The sequence below is a fragment of the Cebidichthys violaceus genome, unplaced genomic scaffold (genome assembly GCF_023349555.1).
Source record: "Cebidichthys violaceus isolate CVI_PGR_0920_01 unplaced genomic scaffold, fCebVio1.0.p SCAF_31, whole genome shotgun sequence".
NCBI lineage: Eukaryota > Metazoa > Chordata > Actinopteri > Perciformes > Stichaeidae > Cebidichthys > Cebidichthys violaceus.
In genome coordinates, this window is record NW_027176495.1 from 1,558,195 (window position 1) to 1,581,155 (window position 22,961).

General features: G+C 37.9%; 1 protein-coding gene across 1 annotated transcript; it reads right to left on the reverse strand.

The window, feature by feature from the left end:
• Window positions 1-13,163: 13,163 nt before the first annotated feature.
• slc22a16 (solute carrier family 22 member 16) lies at window positions 13,164-20,513 on the reverse strand. Its single transcript, XM_068724650.1, has 8 exons — window positions 20,384-20,513; window positions 19,088-19,564; window positions 18,415-18,532; window positions 16,524-17,082; window positions 16,027-16,154; window positions 14,829-14,938; window positions 14,329-14,428; window positions 13,164-14,166 (listed from the first exon to the last, which is right to left on the reverse strand). Exons 1-8 carry the CDS (start codon window positions 20,425-20,427, stop codon window positions 13,996-13,998), a joined length of 1,707 nt encoding a protein of 568 aa, XP_068580751.1. The 5' UTR covers window positions 20,428-20,513; the 3' UTR covers window positions 13,164-13,995.
• Window positions 20,514-22,961: the final 2,448 nt, after the last annotated feature.

Below are 22,961 nucleotides of genomic sequence, written 5' to 3' on the forward strand. Positions count from 1 at the left end.
TAAATAATATGACTTTTTATAGACATATTATGCCAGTGGTTCTCAATCGCTGTCCGTGGCTTAGTGGAGAGCAGCGCTGCCTCTCATTCAGAGGGTCGTCAGTTCAATCCCTGGTTCCTGCTATGATAGTCTCAACTCCAAAATTCTATGACTATTTTTAGACATACTATACTATTACCGGTTTTCAATTTTTTCGACAGGCTATACTATTACTGCTTTCCACAGGCTATACTATGACTGTTTTCGTCATAAAATACTATGACTGTTTTTTGACTTTTTTCGACATGCTATACTATGACCTTTTTTCAATTTTTTTGACATACTATACTATGACCGTTTTTAATTTTTTTCGACAGGCTATACTATGACTGCTTTCGACAGACTATACTATGACTGTTTTCGTCATAAAATACTATGACTGTTTTTTGACTTTTTTCGACATGCTATACTATGACCTTTTTTAAATTTTTTTGACATGCTATACTATGACCGTTTTTAATTTTTTTCGACAGGCTATACTATGACTGCTTTCGACAGACTATACTATGACTGTTTTCGACATAATATACTATGACTGTTTTTTGACTTTTTTCGACATGCTATACTATGACCGTTTTTCACTTTTTTCGACATGCTATACTATGACCGTTTTACATTTTTTTCGACAGGCTGTACTACGACTGCTTTCGACAGGCTATACTATGACTGTTTTCGACTTAATATACTATGACTGTTTTTTGACTTTTTTCGACATGCTATACTATGACCGTTTTTCACTTTTTTCGACATGCTATACTATGACCGTTTTTCATTTTTTTTGACAGGCTCTACTACGACTGCTTTCGACAGGCTATACTATGACTGTTTTCGACATAATATACTATGACTGTTTTTTGACTTTTTTCGACATGCTATACTATGACCGTTTTTCACTTTTTTCGACATGCTATACTATGACCGTTTTACATTTTTTTCGACAGGCTCTACTACGACTGCTTTCGACATGCTATACTATGACTGTTTTCGACATGCTATACTATGACTGTTTTCTACATGATATATAATATGACTTTTTATAGACATATTATGGCAGTGGTTCTCAATCGCTGTCCGTGGCTTAGTGGAGAGCAGCGCTGCCTCTTATTCAGAGGGTCGTCAGTTCAATCCCTGGTTCCTGCTATGATAGTCTCAACTCCAAAATTCTATGACTATTTTTAGACATACTATACTATTACCGGTTTTCAATTTTTTCGACAGGCTATACTATTACTGCTTTCCACAGGCTATACTATGACTGTTTTCGTCATAATATACTATGACTGTTTTTTGACTTTTTTCGACATGCTATACTATGACCGTTTTTCACTTTTTTCGACATGCTATACTATGACCGTTTTACATTTTTTTCGACAGGCTCTATTACGACTGCTTTCGACAGGCTATACTATGACTGTTTTCGACTTAATATACTATGACTGTTTTTTGACTTTTTTCGACATGCTATACTATGACCGTTTTTCACTTTTTTCGACATGCTATACTATGACCGTTTTTCATTTTTTTCGACAGGCTCTACTACGACTGCTTTCGACAGGCTATACTATGACTGTTTTCGACATAATATACTATGACTGTTTTCTACATGATAAATAATATGACTTTTTATAGACATATTATGCCAGTGGTTCTCAATCGCTGTCCGTGGCTTAGTGGAGAGCAGCGCTGCCTCTCATTCAGAGGGTCGTCAGTTCAATCCCTGGTTCCTGCTATGATAGTCTCAACTCCAAAATACTACGACTATTTTTAGACATACTATACTATTACCGGTTTTCAATTTTTTCGACAGGCTATACTATTACTGCTTTCCACAGGCTATACTATGACTGTTTTCGTCATAATATACTATGACTGTTTTTTTGACTTTTTTCGACATGCTATACTATGACCTTTTTTCAATTTTTTTGACATGCTATACTATGACCGTTTTTCATTTTTTTCGACAGGCTCTACTACGACTGCTTTCGACAGGCTATACTATGACTGTTTTCGACATAATATACTATGACTGTTTTTTGACTTTTTTCGACATGCTATACTATGACCGTTTTTCACTTTTTTCGACATGCTATACTATGACCTTTTTACATTTTTTTCGACAGGCTCTACTACGACTGCTTTCGACAGGCTATACTATGACTGTTTTCGACATAATATACTATGACTGTTTTTTGACTTTTTTCGACATGCTATACTATGACCGTTTTTCACTTTTTTCGACATGCTATACTATGACCTTTTTACATTTTTTTCGACAGGCTCTACTACGACTGCTTTCGACAGGCTATACTATGACTGTTTTCGACTTAATATACTATGACTGTTTTTTGACTTTTTTCGACATGCTATACTATGACCTTTTTTCAATTTTTTTGACATGCTATACTATGACCGTTTTTAATTTTTTTCGACAGGCTCTACTTCGACTGCTTTCGACAGGCTATACTATGACTGTTTTCGACATAATATACTATGACTGTTTTCTACATGATAAATAATATGACTTTTTATAGACATATTATGGCAGTGGTTCTCAATCGCTGTCCGTGGCTTAGTGGAGAGCAGCGCTGCCTCTTATTCAGAGGGTCGTCAGTTCAATCCCTGGTTCCTGCTATGATAGTCTCAACTCCAAAATTCTATGACTATTTTTAGACATACTATACTATTACCGGTTTTCAATTTTTTCGACAGGCTATACTATTACTGCTTTCCACAGGCTATACTATGACTGTTTTCGTCATAATATACTATGACTGTTTTTTGACTTTTTTCGACATGCTATACTATGACCGTTTTTCACTTTTTTCGACATGCTATACTATGACCGTTTTACATTTTTTTCGACAGGCTCTACTACGACTGCTTTCGACAGGCTATACTATGACTGTTTTCGACTTAATATACTATGACTGTTTTTTGACTTTTTTCGACATGCTATACTATGACCGTTTTTCACTTTTTTCGACATGCTATACTATGACCGTTTTTCATTTTTTTCGACAGGCTCTACTACGACTGCTTTCGACAGGCTATACTATGACTGTTTTCGACATAATATACTATGACTTTTTTTTGACTTTTTTCGACATGCTATACTATGACCGTTTTTCACTTTTTTCGACATGCTATACTATGACCGTTTTTCACTTTTTTTGACATGCTATACTATGACCGTTTTTCACTTTTTTCGACATGCTATACTATGACCGTTTTACATTTTTTTCGACAGGCTATACTATGACTGCTTTCGACAGACTATACTATGACTGTTTTCGACATAATATACTATGACTGTTTTTTGACTTTTTTCGACATGCTATACTATGACCGTTTTTCACTTTTTTCGACATGCTATACTATGACCGTTTTTCATTTTTTTCGACAGGCTCTACTACGACTGCTTTCGACAGGCTATACTATGACTGTTTTCGACATAATATACTATGACTTTTTTTTGACTTTTTTCGACATGCTATACTATGACCGTTTTTCACTTTTTTCGACATGCTATACTATGACCGTTTTTCACTTTTTTCGACATGCTATACTATGACCGTTTTACATTTTTTTCGACAGGCTCTACTACGACTGCTTTCGACAGGCTATACTATGACTGTTTTCGACATAATATACTATGACTGTTTTCTACATGATAAATAATATGACTTTTTATAGACATATTATGCCAGTGGTTCTCAATCGCTGTCCGTGGCTTAGTGGAGAGCAGCGCTGCCTCTCATTCAGAGGGTCGTCAGTTCAATCCCTGGTTCCTGCTATGATAGTCTCAACTCCAAAATTCTATGACTATTTTTAGACATACTATACTATTACCGGTTTTCAATTTTTTCGACAGCCTATACTATTACTGCTTTCCACAGGCTATACTATGACTGTTTTCGTCATAAAATACTATGACTGTTTTTTGACTTTTTTCGACATGCTATACTATGACCTTTTTTCAATTTTTTTGACATACTATACTATGACCGTTTTTAATTTTTTTCGACAGGCTATACTATGACTGCTTTCGACAGACTATACTATGACTGTTTTCGTCATAAAATACTATGACTGTTTTTTGACTTTTTTCGACATGCTATACTATGACCTTTTTTAAATTTTTTTGACATGCTATACTATGACCGTTTTTAATTTTTTTCGACAGGCTATACTATGACTGCTTTCGACAGACTATACTATGACTGTTTTCGACATAATATACTATGACTGTTTTTTGACTTTTTTCGACATGCTATACTATGACCGTTTTTCACTTTTTTCGACATGCTATACTATGACCGTTTTACTTTTTTTTCGACAGGCTCTACTACGACTGCTTTCGACAGGCTATACTATGACTGTTTTCGACTTAATATGCTATGACTGTTTTTTGACTTTTTTCGACATGCTATACTATGACTGTTTTTCACTTTTTTCGACATGCTATACTATGACCGTTTTTCATTTTTTTTGACAGGCTCTACTACGACTGCTTTCGACAGGCTATACTATGACTGTTTTCGACATAATATACTATGACTTTTTTTTGACTTTTTTCGACATGCTATACTATGACCGTTTTTCACTTTTTTCGACATGCTATACTATGACCGTTTTTCACTTTTTTCGACATGCTATACTATGACCGTTTTACATTTTTTTCGACAGGCTCTACTACGACTGCTTTCGACAGGCTATACTATGACTGTTTTCGTCATAATATACTATGACTGTTTTTTTGACTTTTTTCGACATGCTATACTATGACCTTTTTTCAATTTTTTTGACATGCTATACTATGACCGTTTTTCATTTTTTTCGACAGGCTATACTATGACTGCTTTCGACAGACTATACTATGACTGTTTTCGTCATAAAATACTATGACTGTTTTTTGACTTTTTTCGACATGCTATACTATGACTGTTTTTCACTTTTTTCGACATGCTATACTATGACCGTTTTTCATTTTTTTTGACAGGCTCTACTACGACTGCTTTCGACAGGCTATACTATGACTGTTTTCGACATAATATACTATGACTTTTTTTTGACTTTTTTCGACATGCTATACTATGACCGTTTTTCACTTTTTTCGACATGCTATACTATGACCGTTTTTCACTTTTTTCGACATGCTATACTATGACCGTTTTTCATTTTTTTCGACAGGCTATACTATGACTGCTTTCGACAGACTATACTATGACTGTTTTCGACATAATATACTATGACCGTTTTTCACTTTTTTCGACATGCTATACTATGACCGTTTTAAATTTTTTCGACAGGCTCTACTACGACTGCTTTCGACAGGCTATACTATGACTGTTTTCGACTTAATATACTATGACTGTTTTTTGACTTTTTTCGACATGCTATACTATGACCGTTTTTCACTTTTTTCGACATGCTATACTATGACCGTTTTTCATTTTTTTCGACAGGCTCTACTACGACTGCTTTCGACAGGCTATACTATGACTGTTTTCGACATAATATACTATGACTTTTTTTTGACTTTTTTCGACATGCTATACTATGACTGTTTTTCACTTTTTTCGACATGCTATACTATGACCGTTTTTCACTTTTTTCGACATGCTATACTATGACCGTTTTACATTTTTTTCGACAGGCTCTACTACGACTGCTTTCGACAGGCTATACTATGACTGTTTTCGACATAATATATTATGACTGTTTTCTACATGATAAATAATATGACTTTTTATAGACATATTATGCCAGTGGTTCTCAATCGCTGTCCGTGGCTTAGTGGAGAGCAGCGCTGCCTCTCATTCAGAGGGTCGTCAGTTCAATCCCTGGTTCCTGCTATGATAGTCTCAACTCCAAAATTCTATGACTATTTTTAGACATACTATACTATTACCGGTTTTCAATTTTTTCGACAGGCTATACTATTACTGCTTTCCACAGGCTATACTATGACTGTTTTCGTCATAAAATACTATGACTGTTTTTTGACTTTTTTCGACATGCTATATTATGACCTTTTTTCAATTTTTTTGACATACTATACTATGACCGTTTTTAATTTTTTTCGACAGGCTATACTATGACTGCTTTCGACAGACTATACTATGACTGTTTTCGTCATAAAATACTATGACTGTTTTTTGACTTTTTTCGACATGCTATACTATGACCTTTTTTAAATTTTTTTGACATGCTATACTATGACCGTTTTTAATTTTTTTCGACAGGCTATACTATGACTGCTTTCGACAGACTATACTATGACTGTTTTCGACATAATATACTATGACTGTTTTTTGACTTTTTTCGACATGCTATACTATGACCGTTTTTCACTTTTTTCGACATGCTATACTATGACCGTTTTACATTTTTTTCGACAGGCTGTACTACGACTGCTTTCGACAGGCTATACTATGACTGTTTTCGACTTAATATACTATGACTGTTTTTTGACTTTTTTCGACATGCTATACTATGACCGTTTTTCACTTTTTTCGACATGCTATACTATGACCGTTTTTCATTTTTTTTGACAGGCTCTACTACGACTGCTTTCGACAGGCTATACTATGACTGTTTTCGACATAATATACTATGACTTTTTTTTGACTTTTTTCGACATGCTATACTAAGACCGTTTTTCACTTTTTTCGACATGCTATACTATGACCGTTTTTCACTTTTTTCGACATGCTATACTATGACCGTTTTACATTTTTTTCGACAGGCTCTACTACGACTGCTTTCGACAGGCTAAACTATGACTGTTTTCGACATAATATACTATGACTGTTTTTTGACTTTTTTCGACATGCTATACTATGACCGTTTTTCACTTTTTTCGACATGCTATACTATGACCGTTTTACATTTTTTTCGACAGGCTCTACTACGACTGCTTTCGACATGCTATACTATGACTGTTTTCGACATGCTATACTATGACTGTTTTCTACATGATATATAATATGACTTTTTATAGACATATTATGCCAGTGGTTCTCAATCGCTGTCCGCGGCTTAGTGGAGAGCAGCGCTGCCTCTCATTCAGAGGGTCGTCAGTTCAATCCCTGGTTCCTGCTATGATAGTCTCAACTCCAAAATACTATGACTATTTTTAGACATACTATATTACCGGTTTTCAATTTTTTTGACAGGCTATACTATTACTGCTTTCCACAGGCTATACTATGACTGTTTTCGTCATAATATACTATGACTTTTTTTTTGACTTTTTTCGACATGCTATACTATGACCTTTTTTCAATTTTTTTGACATGCTATACTATGACTGTTTTTTGACTTTTTTCGACATGCTATACTATGACTGTTTTCGACATAATATACTATGACTGTTTTTTTTACTTTTTTCGACATGCTATACTATGACTGTTTTCTACATGATATATAATATGACTTTTTATAGACATATTATGCCAGTGGTTCTCAATTGCTGTCCGTGGCTTAGTGGAGAGTAGGGCTGCCTTTTAGTCAGAGGGTCGTCGGTTCAATCCCTGGCTCATGCTATGATAGTCTCAACTCCAAAATACTATAACTAGACATGCTACACTATGATCGTTTTTCACTTTTTTCGACATGCTATACTATGACCGTTTTTAATTTTTTTCGACAGGCTCTTCTACGACTGCTTTCGACAGGCTATACTATGACAGTTTTCGACATAATATACTATGACTGTTTTTTTACTTTTTTCGACATGCTATACTATGACTTTTTTTCAATTTTTTCGACAGTTTATACTATGACTGTTTTTGACAGGCTATACTATGACTGTTTTCGACATAATATACTATGACTGTTTTTTGACTTTTTTTGACATGCTATACTATGACCGTTTTTCAAATTTTTCGACATGCTATACTATGACCGTTTTTCAATTTTTTCGACAGGCTCTACTATGACTGTTTTCGACAGGCTATACTATGACTGTTTTCGACATAATATGCTATGACTGTTTTTTGACTTTTTTCGACATGTTATACGATGACTGTTTTCTACATGATATATAATATGACTTTTTATAGACATATTATGCCAGTGGTTCTCAATCGCTGTCTGTGGCTTAGTGGAGAGCAGCGCTGCCTCTCATTCATAGGGTCGTCGGTTCGATCCCTGGCTCCTGCTATGATAGTCTCAACTCCAAAATACTATTACTATGACTATTTTTAGACATACTATACTATTACCATTTTTCAATTTTTTCGACAGGCTATACTATTACTGCTTTCCACAGGCTATACTATGACTGTTTTCGTCATAATATACTATGACTGTTTTTTGACTGTTTTTGACATGCTATACTATGACTGATTTTCAATTTTTTTGACTTGCTATACTATGACCGTTTTAAAAAAATTTCGACAGGCTATACTATGACTGCTTTCGACATAATATACTATGACTGTTTTTTGACTGTTTTTGACATGCTATACTATGACTGTTTTTTTATTTTTTTTGACATGCTATACTATGACCGTTTTTCATTTTTTTCGACAGGCTCTACTACGACTGCTTTCGACAGGCTATACTATGACTGTTTTCGACATAATATACCATGACTGTTTTTTGACTTTTTTCGACATGCTATACTATGACTGTTTTTCAAATTTTTCGACATGCTATACTATTACCGTTTTTCAATTTTTTCGACAGGCTATACTATGACTGTTTTCGACAGGCTATACTATGACTGTTTTCGACATAATATACTATGACTGTTTTTTGACTTTTTTCGACATGCTATACTATGACCATTTTTCAAATTTTTCGACAGGCTATACTATTACCGTTTTTCAATTTTTTCGACAGGCTAAACTATGACTGTTTTCGACAGGCTATACTATGACTGTTTTCGACATAATATACTATGACTGTTTTTTGACTTTTTTCGACATGCTATACTATGACTGTTTTTTGACTTTTTTCGACATGCTATACTATGACCGTTTTTCATTTTTTTCGACAGGCTCTACTACGACTGCTTTCGACAGGCTATACTATGACTGTTTTTGACATAATATACTATGACTGTTTTTTGACTTTTTTCGAACATGCTATACTATGACCGTTTTTCAAATTTTTCGACATGCTATACTATTACCGTTTTTCAATTTTTTCGACAGGCTATACTATGACTGTTTTCGACATGCTATACTATGACCGTTTTTCAATTTTTTTGACATGCTATACTATGACCGTTTTTCATTTTTTTCGACAGGCTCTACTACGACTGCTTTCGACAGGCTATACTATGACTGTTTTCGACATAATATACCATGACTGTTTTTTGACTTTTTTCGACATGCTATACTATGACTGTTTTTCAAATTTTTCGACATGCTATACTATTACCGTTTTTCAATTTTTTCGACAGGCTATACTATGACTGTTTTCGACTGGCTATACTATGACTGTTTTCGACATAATATACTATGACTGTTTTTTGACTTTTTTCGACATGCTATACTATGACCGTTTTTCAAATTTTTCGACATGCTATACCATTACCGTTTTTAAATTTTTTCGACAGGCTAAACTATGACTGTTTTCGACAGGCTATACTATGACTGTTTTTGACATAATATACTATGACCGTTTTTCAATTTTTTTGACAGGCTCTACTACGACTGCTTTCGACAGGCTATACTATGACTGTTTTCGACATAATATACTATGACTGTTTTTTGACTTTTTTCGACATGCTATACTATGACCGTTTTTCATTTTTTTCGACAGGCTCTACTACGACTGCTTTCGACACGCTATACTATGACTGTTTTTGACATAATATACTATGACTGTTTTTTGACTTTTTCGAACATGCTATACTATGACCGTTTTTCAATTTTTTCGACAGGCTAAACTATGACTGTTTTCGACAGGCTATACTATGACTGTTTTCGACATAATATACTATGACTGTTTTTTGACTTTTTTCGACATGCTACACTATGACCGTTCTTCATTTTTTTCGACAGGCTCTACTACGACTGCTTTCGACAGGCTATACTATGACTGTTTTCGACATAATATACTATGACTGTTTTTTGACTGTTTTTGACATAATATACTATGACTGTTTTTTGACTTTTTTCGAACATGCTATACTATGACCGTTTTTCAATTTTTTCGACAGGCTAAACTATGACTGTTTTCGACAGGCTATACTATGACTGTTTTCGACATAATATACTATGACCGTTTTTCAATTTTTTCGACAGGCTATACTATGACCGTTTTTCATTTTTTTCGACAGGCTCTACTACGACTGCTTTCGACAGGCTAAACTATGACTGTTTTCGACAGGCTATACTATGACTGTTTTCGACATAATATACTATGACTGTTTTTTGACTTTTTTCGACATGCTATACTATGACCGTTTTTCATTTTTTTCGACAGGCTCTACTACGACTGCTTTCGACAGGCTATACTATGACTGTTTTTGACATAATATACTATGACTGTTTTTTGACTTTTTTCGAACATGCTATACTATGACCGTTTTTCAAATTTTTCGACATGCTATACTATTACCGTTTTTCAATTTTTTCGACAGGCTATACTATGACTGTTTTCGACAGGCTATACTATGACTGTTTTCGACATAATATACTATGACTGTTTTTTGACTTTTTTCGACATGCTATACTATGACTGTTTTTTGACTTTTTTCGACATGCTATACTATTACCGTTTTTCAATTTTTTCGACAGGCTATACTATGACTGTTTTTGACATGCTATACTATGACCGTTTTTCAATTTTTTTGACATGCTATACTATGACCGTTTTTCATTTTTTTCGACAGGCTATACTATGACTGTTTTCGACATAATATACTATGACTGTTTTTTGACTGTTTTCGACATGCTATACTATGACCGTTTTTCAAATTTTTCGACATGCTACACTATTACCGTTTTTAATTTTTTTCGACAGGCTATACTATGACTGTTTTCGACATAATACACTATGACTGTTTTTTGACTTTTTTTGACATGCTGTACTATGACCGTTTTTCAAATTTTTCGACAGGCTATACTATGACTGTTTTCGACATAATATACTATGACTGTTTTTTGACTTTTTTCGACATGCTATACTATGCCTGCTTTCTACATGATATATAATATTACTTTTTATAGACATACTATGCCAGTGGTTCTCAATTGCTGTCCGTGGCTTAGTGGAGAGCAGGGCTGCCTCTCAATCAGAGGGTCGTCGGTTCAATCCGAATGATTTATTTCAACTTGCACAATGACTTTTTGGACTTCTTATGACATCCTATAATATGACTTTTTTTTTTACTTTTTTCGACTTGCTATACCAGGAGTCACTAATAGGCGGACCGCGGTCCGGATTCGGACCTAGGCGCCGTTGTATCCCGACCTAGGACCTAAAACCGATAGATAATTGAGAATTATTACATTTTGACGGAGCATTTTTATTTTAACCGGCGCAGCTTTTCCAGCCTTTGCGGCACTTGTTCAGCGGCGTACATCACCTCTGAACCATCACTAAATAGCGCAATTTAGATATTATTGTAATGTTCCGGACTTTTGCCCGAGGAGATTTTCTCAATCTGGACCTTTTGGAATGTTAATTGAATACCCCTGTGCTATACTATTACTTTTTTTAAGACTTTTTTCGACATACTATAATGATTATAATATGTCAAAAAGTCTTAAAAAAGTGTTGAAATAAGTCAAGAGAGTCATAGTATAGTATGTCGAAAGGAATCATAGAATAGCATGTCGAAATAAAGTTTAAAAAAGTCACAGAAAAGCATGTTAAAAAAGTTATAGGATATAGCATGTTGAAAAAAGTCAAAAAAAATCATAGTATAGCATATAATAATTTTTCTTTTAAGGATTTCAACATACCATTTTATGACTTTTTTCACTTTTTTCAACATATTATGCTGTGACTTTTTTATAACCTTTTTCGACATGCTATATTATGACTTTCTTAAAACTTGTGAAAACTTTTTTGTATAAAAGTATAACTGCAAAAACAACCCGGCTGCTAGGGTTCAAGTGAAGGGCATAACTTAACTTTTTTTGTATGTGCACACACATACACTGTATACTGGGTGTGCAGCTGCAGAATTTACTACTCCTAAGTTGAACACAGAGAGCTTGTTCATGTGCTGGGTGGTGCAGAGGCGGGGGCAGTGTGGACCAAATAGGAAGCTGTTAGTGTCAGTGGGCTGTTCCCAGACCTGCTCTGTATTCCTCGTATGACAAAAATAGATTTCCCAGTTTTCCAGCACCATGTTGAACCAACCTTTGACAGACAGAGAGAGAAGGAGTTGTAGAAGAAGAAGAGCTTTTAACGTGCAAAAGCACTTGTAAAATAAGGTTTTCCTCAGTATCCCTTTATAACTACAGTTGTTTCAACATATACATGGAAAAAAGACAGAACGTAAAAGGGTATAGTGTAGTAAATAAGTGTTAGCCATTTTATTTATTTGTCCATAATTAAATAAAAGAAAGAAAATGTTAGTTCAGAAAAGATCATACTGCTGATTCTAAAACTGTTCCGAATTTAACACTGAGCACTTTTATTACCTGGTGATCACATGTCATCACTGTTAGGATATCCATTGTTTTTCATGATTTATTTTTTTCTTCAGATTAAAGCACCACACTGGTTTGATATGACACAAAAACATGCTAGTAGTATACTATAATATGCAAAGCACACTGTTGTGGTTGCTTCCTGACTTTGGTCCAAACATCAGGAGATCACTTCTTGACTCTTGAACATTCTGTAATGTAACATTACTCTATTTACATTTCAGCACCTAAACAGAATAAGCATGTATAACACTAACTATTGTAGTCACTAGCACGCACGCACACACACACGCACACACACACACACACACACACACACACACACACATTACATGACAAAGTTAAAGCTAAGCAATGGCATCTTTAACAAGATGGAATTGAGGAAACTGTCAAACTGAGTGTAAAAGTAAAATGTACAAAAGTTCATTTCACAGTGATATTCAAAACTGGATGCCCTGAGACAAAAAAAAGAAAAGAAAAGAGTTGAACATCATAAAAAGGTGACTTTAAAATGGATTTTTTATTTTTTTATTTGAATTCAAATAACACATTATATTGTTTGGATCATGGAAATTAGATGTTGTGTATTGTGTGTTTAGAATAACATTGAATCTGTATGTTTTTATATTATAGGTGAGAGGTTACTAAGTTACAGAGCATATAATGCTCACTTCCTCTTTAGTTTAGTTTAGTACAGCTTGGGTCATATTTTTGCAGTTCTGGCTATCTGTCCTATCAACAATGTTGTATTTGTAAAGTTGTAAAGATGAGATCTGATTTCACACACCTTCAAATAAAAAACAGGCCAGCTGAACTCATTTGAATGAGAAAACAATAGCAAACATTAAAATTATCATCATACAAACTGTCCATTGTAAATATCCATCACATTTTCTGGTTCAACTTTGACCTACAGTTTGGATCATTCGTTCACAACTTGTGTCATTGCCTAACTGTTGGTGTTTTCTTGTCCCAGTCCTCCCAGATCCCATCAGTTACTAAGTTATCATAACTAATAGAAATCATGGGCAAAACTACATAACTAAGACTGAAGTTGTCATGAATAGAAAGCATCCATTAATATCCTTCATGTTTCCTTGGTCTTGGACACACACATACACCACACATTTAAGACATGATTTTCTTTGTCATCAAATTCCTGGACTGCTGTGTAAAAGTGTTTCTGTTGGTCTCTTTGCAGAAATAAATATCAACAAAAATGTCATTTCATGTTCAAGCTTTTTTTTCTTTCCAACAATCCAATAAATCATGTTGATGTTAATATTTCAGCTTTTGTGCATCAGTCTCTTGGGACTTTTAACAGTTTTAAAACTCAGGCCTGAACCAAGGCCTGGTGGTTCATCTCCAGGGCTGAGTCCTTCTTGCTGGGCTGGCATCCCAGAGCTTCAGCCTCTTCCAAAGTGGTTGTTAGAGGTTTGCCCAGAGTCTCAGGCAACAACAATGTCAGCACTCCGATTATGAATGCCAGGATTCCCACGATGAGCTACACAGGGGTAGTGATGAGTAAAGGAAAAGTAAAGCCAAGATACTATTGTGGATAACTATGGCAAATGGGAACATGGTGCAAATATGACAGAATGGACAAGGACATTAAACTTGAAATAATATCTGTTGTTTTAAGAGAACCAAAAGAGAAAACGTATACCTGTGGTAGGTAGATCCAGACATCAGCCAGGTACACGCAGAAGGGTGCCACCACACTGCCAACACGGCACATCATACTTCCACTCCCCACTGCAAGAGACCTGGAGGGAGATCATACCCAAAGTCAGCAACAACAGAGAGAACAAACTCCACCACCAAGAATCAATTACAGAGAAAAAACATTACTTGTGAAGTGTACCATATATGCAGCTGCATAAACCTGTCCATGTATGATTCAAACTATGTTTCTTATTTCTTGACTTTTCTGTCTTTCTGACATGAAAAGACACTGAACTAGCAACTTAAATGTGTCCATTATGACATTCTGTTAAATCTACAAAAACATGCAATGTTAAAGACAGACAAACTCTTCCTTCTTTGATTACGTATCACTCCTTAGTACTCTCACACAATTGCAGACTATGATTTAGAAGGGGCCTCCCTGATAAACTGGATAAACATTTATATGCAAAGACATCTCTAAGAAGACAAATCTCTTACCTGATGATGGTTGGGTAAAGCTCACAGGAGTACAGGTAGATGAGCCCAAAGGCAATAGCAATGGCAAACTTCCCTATCATAGCGAGAGCAATGGCCAGCGCATTGATGTCCTATGGAAAGAAGTCAGTTGGGCAGTGAGAGGCAAGAACGTCCAATGTTTATCCCACTGCTTCATAGTAAAGTAATCTGAAACTTTGTTTTTTGTGTGTGTGTGTGTGTGTGTGTGTGTGTGTGTGTGTGTGTGTGTGTGTGTGTGTGTGTGTGTGTGTGTGTGTGTGTGTGAGAGTGAAATGTGATCTAAAAAGCTCCATCGCTTCTCTCACAAACACCTGGAGAACTATGATATGAAACTATGTTTGTTGCTATGATGCAACAGATACAGACAACAACACCGACCTTCTTCTTCAAAAAAAGGAGGAGGCAGCGTGAGGCGATCCAGTCCAAAGAAGCTTTGTTTGACTTGTTGGTCTGAATCCAACAATCTTTATCATTTAGTTTTTTGCACTAACTATGACTATGACACACAGACTATGTCTGCAGGGTACTAGCATGCAACATATGAGGCCACTCGTGGGCTGCTTGCATGGACACAGCTGAATGTTGGTCCCGACACCATGAAACACATTCACAAAGTCTACTTAGTCATTTAAGTGTTTCTCAACACTTCTATCTACGGTGAAACTCAAATCATACTCACTGATGTGAGAGACTATGGTGTCTTATTGCAGAAGTTACAGAGACACAAGCAGAGAGAGTAGAAAGAAAAGACGATAGCTCTGTCTGTCTGTCCTCTGTCTCCATGCTGCTATCTTGCAGCTCACGCTTGTTGCGTTCTGTTCAGAATGGCTTTCAATGTCAAAGGTCATATTTACTTGGACATTACACAGCAGCTGTTTGCCACCCCAACCATAAGCAGGGCTAATTTGGGTCAGAGCTCAGAACACACACACACACACACACACACACACACACACTAAATGCATGGGTCGTATATCAGAGTTCAACAGTTAACAGTGGTTCAACGACCCGGCAACTAAAATCACCACTAAAATCATGCTGGAGCCAGTCGTTTTACAATCATTTAAATAGTATTGATGTTGCATCTAAGTATGATACAACATAAATTATAAGAATACATTTTTTACACTCACACACATGCACACACACACACACACACACACAGACTCTCAGTACGTACAGCAGGCACCACAATGATGAGCATACAAGCGACCCCGGCCAGGATCAGCGCTGGGGCACAGGTCTTCTTCCTGCCAATCCGGTCCATTGCAAAACAGCCAACCAGATAAGAGGGAAGTTCCACTGCACCTGGAATCAGCCAATTACAGCAGCTGTCGGTCAGAGGTTATCGTGGCACTGATACACTGACACCGAGACATTCTATCCAGGGGACCTAAATAACCTGCATCTGCAATGATGGTGACGCTCTGCCTTCCAAATGTCCTCCATTGTAAGTCCCTTAAATTACATAAATGAGGATAATAATACATATTTATAACGGGCATTAAAGAAAGCACATTAACAGACACAAACCCACTTTGCATTTAAAACCCACATGTTGTAAAGTAGTGCAGCTGTTTCCCTACAAACACAAATATTCCTAGAATTGGATGACCAAAAGCAGGATGTTGTTCATTACCACTATTTCCCTCCTTTTTTCATCAGGCAATCGCTTACCAGCAAGGAAGAGGTTAACGTACTGGTTTCCTCCCAGGTTGACTGAGCCCAAAGAGAAGACGTAGTAGCCCAGACTGCCGATGAACCAGATGGCCCACACCGTGCACGTACGGCCAGCCATCCTCCAGCTGCTGAAAAGATCCAGAATGGACAGCTTCTTTTCGTGCTGTGACGGTCGCTGCTCTGCTTCATCCAGCAGAGCTCTGCCGTTCTCTCTCTCCTCTGGCTCCAGGAGTTCCTGCACCTTCAGCTTGCATTCAAGGCCGTTGAAGCGGGCTATCGTGTCCACCAGGGCCTGAGCGTCCTTGTAACGGCCCTTGGCCATCAAATAAAAGGGCGTCTCTGGGAACTTCCAGCAGACGAGCAGGAAGGGCGATGTGCATGTGGAGAGGACGATCTGGTAGATCCACCAGACCCGCACCAGGTAACCGGTCAGGGCCACCACCATGATGCCAACGGCAAAGGCCGCGTGCACGTGCATAGAGGTCCATGTGCGCACTTTGATGCCAGTGAACTCTGTGACGTAGACAAACACCACCACGAGGTAGCCACTGGACACCTGCCCAAAGCAGAGATGGGAAGCAGGAAAGGAGGGACACGGAGAAAAGGAAGATAAAATGAGGAAAAGAGTCAGAGAGAGAAGGAGATGAAGTCCTATTTAAAAGGGGGGAGGAACACAAACGTATAATATACATGTTTGTAACAGCATTAATTAGCCCTCAGTATTCTTACCACAGAATAAAGTATTTAAGGATTTTACATGATGCTCGTCTTTTCTTTGGGCCACTCATAGCTTTTAAAGAGCAGCAGACACCGGGGCCACAAGAAGCAACCACAGGATTAAGCTAAATGCTAAAGGTAGCACAAGCAGCAAAGGATCCTAAAAGGCAGTTTACTAACATTAGCCAACTAGCTGCTCGTCCTACCAGAGTCAGACTGAAGCAAAACCAAGAACTGATCAAGGGTGAATTCATCACGTATGAATTAAAGTCTTCATACATAAAATAAACAACATGTTGTTTGCCGTTTAAATGTGACATATTCTTGCATTTGTGTTGAAATGGATTATTATTGCTCGCTCCAGATGTTTTTGCTGTTCACTGAATCCCCTCTTTCCCCTTTGCATGCACACACACACACACACACACACACACACACACACACACACACAGAACAAAGAAAATCACAGAAAGATTTGTAATATATAGTTACATGTTGAAATAGCTGCAATTACAGGTAAACATGTTCAATGTTTCCTTTGTCAGATGTGTTTTTTTAGTATTCTCTGTGTAATCCATATGGCAGTAATCAGGTGTTAAGCCGCTGTAGTATGAGCCTTCGCGATCTGAGTCTATGTGAAAAACAACAGCTGTAGCTGAGGGGGGGTTGGTAGAAGACAAGAGGACAGTGGACAGACTGTGAGGGTTCTCTCAGCACAACTCACTGCCATGTGGACGAACTCTAACTTAATGACTCCCTTCCCTTGTAGACATGCTGTTTTACGCACATATTATGTATCACATGTACATAAACTGACATACAAAGACACTCCTGCTGTCCTGCTCTACAGCTGTTTAAATGTTTCAGTATTTACATTTGTTTAACAGCTTGAGAAGAACTTCAACTGTAAATGCCATATTCGTATATGAACATATATCTGTGATTAAATACATAGACACCAACCTGTAATACCTCAATAAAGTTGTTCTTTTCAGAACATTCATATCACAGTTGCTCACCTACCTACTTTCTTTTGGTGTATGCTTGTGATATCATTCCACATAAATTGATATGTCAATTGCACCGACCATACAGTACACACAGACACACACACACACACACACACACACACACACACACACACACACACACACACACACACAGAACTCACCATGGCAAGGAGGAAGCGAAGCACCACAAAGATGTAGTAGTTTCCAGAGAACGCTACAGACACCCCGAACACAAACTGACAGAGGCTGGTGAACATCAGGATCTTCGCACGACCAACTCTGGAGGAGAGAGAGAGACGGACAGAGAGATGCAGTAGCTGACTTCAAACGAGTTAACATGTGATCCTTACTTCATGAGATGATTGGGAGACATCAAAGCAAGTGTATACTTCACTTACTTTATCAGACAGAAGTCCTACTTCTAAATGCCGACTACTTCAGTTAAGGCAGAACTGTTTCCTGGCACTCTCATCTCTTCTTCTTTCCATCCTCATCCTCATCCACACCAAGCATCCACTTTTCCTGCCTGACGGTCACTCTGATCCTCTCTCTCTCTCTCATATGCTTCGTGCCCCAACCCTTAGCAGGTTCATTCCTGCGCTCGCATATCAACCAGTGAGCATGAGAGACGACAGTATCATGTTTAATGTTGAGGCAGAAGTGCATCGATGTCTATTGAAGTTCTGACGACATATGTAAAGGCGTATAAAGGCCGGCTCTCTACTACACTTATTTCCATGCACAGATAAAAATAACTTCCTTATATGTCTTACATGGTATCATTTACCTCCCCAGTGTGAACCCCTCCTCCTCCATCCTGCAGCCCCTGCTTACCTGTCAGCAATGTCCCCAAACAACAGCGCTCCGACTAGAACCCCCAGCATGAAGGTGGGTTGGCACAGCTTGGCCAGCCACTCTTTCTCACACACCAAGTCCCAGTCCGTCACGATGCTTTGCTGCACTTCAGTGCGGTCGTAAACAAAGTCGCCATCGCAGGCTTTCACCGTTTTGTTGCCATCGAAGTCGTACGTAAAGTCATTTGGGTCGACGCGCAGGGCGCAGCGGCACCGGCTGAGCTCCCACTGTTCACCTTCAGTCGTCCTCACCACCAAGCGCCCAGTCCCCGGCGCGAAGACCGGCAGGATGTCTTCCAGGCTAGACCCCGTCAGGTTACCGTACAGGACATCGGTGATGTTGCCAGGCACGCTGCACACAAAGTTTGGCGTCTGCACTAAGAAGACAGAGGCCAGGTAGTGGATCCCACAGGCGGTGGCCTGGAAGACCGCGGCAAAGTACAGACATGCCTGGAATCTAAAAAGAAAAATATGCTGAAACCAGAGCTGAAGAGGAGATGATGAGTGATCAACCAAACAGGTCTCCTAATTAAAAAGGACAACTCGTACACATCCATGTAAAGCTCGGCCCAGTTGTGTAATGAATGAATACAGGGATTAGGTCAAAACAAGTGAACATCATAAACTGCTTTGGATCTGATAAAAATGGTGTGACACGTTGGACTGTGGACAAGTGAAAGGATCTCACCCTTGACCTTCACATATCGCAAAAATGTTCTTGTGTTGAAATTGTTGAGTTGTGTTCTTTTTAGCTACAAAACTGAAATGTTTGAAAAAGAAAAAAATGCAGAAAAACAAAAACATGTGCTCTGTGAGCAAACCTAATACCTAAACCAAATACAATAAAGAAGTTTCATGATTCAGCAATTCATTTACTTTAAGGGAGGAACTGGAACATTTGGTAAATAGTAACTGGCTAAACTTCCCTTCTTCTTTTTTTAACGCACTTAATCGAATAATACAAAACAACAAACAGTGAAGTTATTTTACAAACATGGTTGGACACACAAGTCCCTCTGAGGTGAAAACTCAGTCATAACTTCAGAAGCATTCAGATATGGCAGGAAAAAAATTGGAAAATTATCCAAAAGCACAATTAAGGAAATGTAAAAGCGACCTGTTTTATTAATAAGCCTGTTAGCTCAGTGTTTGTACCATGGAATAAAACTATCCGCAGACGTTGACAAGTTACTATTCAAAAGCTTCATAAAAAAAAAAACCCGAATTAACTCCCGAAACAAAGGAAACGTGTCAGTTTAGTATGCGTGAAGAATACCTTTTGAAATGTCCGATCTCGTCGAATATTCTCTCTACGGTCATGTTCCTGACGGAGGGTCTGTGCGTCGAGCCTCCCGGTTCGTCTCTCTCTCTCTCTCTCTCTCCCCGGCGCAAACTGTTGCTTTCACGGAGCGGAACGGTAGGAAGGAGGGGCGCCCGGCCGCACGCGCACACAAACTGGCAACCGTTAAAACAACGGGGGGGGGGGGGAACCCTCCGGTGTCGCTGGAGGTGATGGTGTTATTCGGACCGTCATGGAGACTAAAAAAAACAAGCGACGCGTTCTAAAGTTGAATTTTTAAATTTCGGTTTATTTTTAATCTTTCAAGTGTATTTACAGTTCCTCTGGCAGCACTGCGTCTCACACAATGAAGCAGGAGTACAGTGTGTTCTAGCAAGCCAGATTATGAATGAATATGATTATGAACAGCACATCTAAAGTCACTTTGGAGTGTTCCTGACCTAATCACAGCCTGATGAGTTAAAACTCTGACACCGAGAGGTCTGAACGAATCACAATCAGGATATATTGTGATTAAGATTTCTGTGATATTTAGCTTCTTGTTGACATTGATGTACAGACTCAGAGCAAACTCAAAAATACTGCCCATTATTTTAATTAATAAGGCGAATAATTGGTCTGTTCAGAAAATAGAGACGCCCATTTCAATTCCCATCTACAATTATATTGTTTTGTCTAATTAATAGTCAAAACCACCAACATATAGAGTCTGCGTTCCATTAAGACAAAGAAAAGCAGAAAGTTCTCAAATTTGAGAAGATGGAACCACAATATATTTAACATGTATAACTTTTGAAATATAAATCAATTGTTTCAGCTTTACTCAAACTGAAACTTAGCATAACGGTCTGTACCTGCACCAACTAGTCTTCAAGGGTAAATCAGACCTTTTCTGAGCCTTTATGCTGCACATCTTTATCCAGAATGTGCAGCTCAAGCCTCGCCTCAGTGTGCATTTGAATCTGTGCACGCGTGCTACATTTGAGTTCAGTCTTAACGAGCTACCCGCTTAAGTGCCTCCGTCTGCACCACATTGTTGATGTGATGCCAGCCCACTCACACCTCTATGCTCCAGATATTAGACACATATATAAACAACAACAGGCTACTTCCTGACACAAAGAGCGCTCGTGAACTCCAGGGCAGCCTTTCTATCTGCAAGTGTTCCCTTTGAAGCCTTTGATTAATGATTGATAAGCGCAGTAGTTGTTGCTTTATTGACTTAATGCGCTTTGCCTTGACTGGATTCAGCAGGACTACAAACTGTGACAGTGTTTGCTTTTTCCATCGCGTCCGACTCGCCATCTGCTCCTCTTCGTCCAATGGGAAGTAGTCGAACAGTAGAGGTGTAACTGAAACGGGTTGATTCAGGCTGACCATTTATAATCAGCGCGCGAGTTTAGAAGTAACAATGGGTCTTCTTTTCAATATTCAGTGTTTCAGATGCAACATTTAATTAAACATCAACAAATCGTTGTCTGGTGTGATTAGCAGCCACTTCTAGCCAAAGGTTGGAGGCCAAATTGATTGGGTTTAATGAAAATAGATTTATAGATTTAGTTTATGGCACAAACAGACATTGTTGCCATAAATCAGAAAATGCAAGTAGAGCTACTGTCTACAAACTGTAAAATCATATTAGTTTTTTATCATTTTACAGCTTACTATACAAATGTGTGTGTGTGTGTGTGTGTGTGTGTGTGTGTGTGTGTGTGTGTGTGTGTGTGTGTGTGTGTGTGTGTGTGTGTGTGTATTTTGGGCACCAAGCAGCTGAAAGCAAACTCTCTTAATGTTCACCTGCTCCTGTTACAACTGGCTGCTTCAATCCATGTCCATCTAATCCACATGTGATCTCCAATCAGAAACATTATGTTTACTAAGCAGACAAACCTATATCTGTCCTGTTGAATCTGGTTTTACTTGGCGTGTTGTGAAACCTGCACACACACACACACACACACACACTACAGTACACATCAGCTGTTTGTTTGCAAGGTTGCGTCAGGTAAAAGCAACCTGCAGGTAGCCGGCACTCTTTCTCTTGAAATTCTGAACCTAAAAAGGAAGTTTTTAATCTGTAAAGATTAGAATCTGTAAACCTCGCATCTTTATTTAGCCTTCAGCCTTTAATCACACGTTCACACACACACTCATGTGAGCCAATTCTGGCTTAAAACTTTTTCTTTTTGTAGTTTTGGTGTTCATTGTCTTCACGCTCTGCCCTCCATTCTTATTTTACAGGCGGCTCGATCTACTTCTTGTCCTTAGAGGAGAGGAATGCGTTCCATGTGGCAGATGATTTTGGCCAAATCATTGCAATATGTGTAAAAGCGAGAGGGAACAACATGTTTGTGTCTGACATTCCGAGTCATTTTTTTCAGGATTTAATTGTGTGCAGGAACACAACAGAAACAGTAATGCACACACTAACCTACTAGCACACACTGTGCTGCACATCCACACGTGTGTAAAAACACTGAACATGACTGCATCACGGCTCATGTCTGCATGACTTCATCAGTTCAACACGCTGCATACTTTATTCATCCTGTCA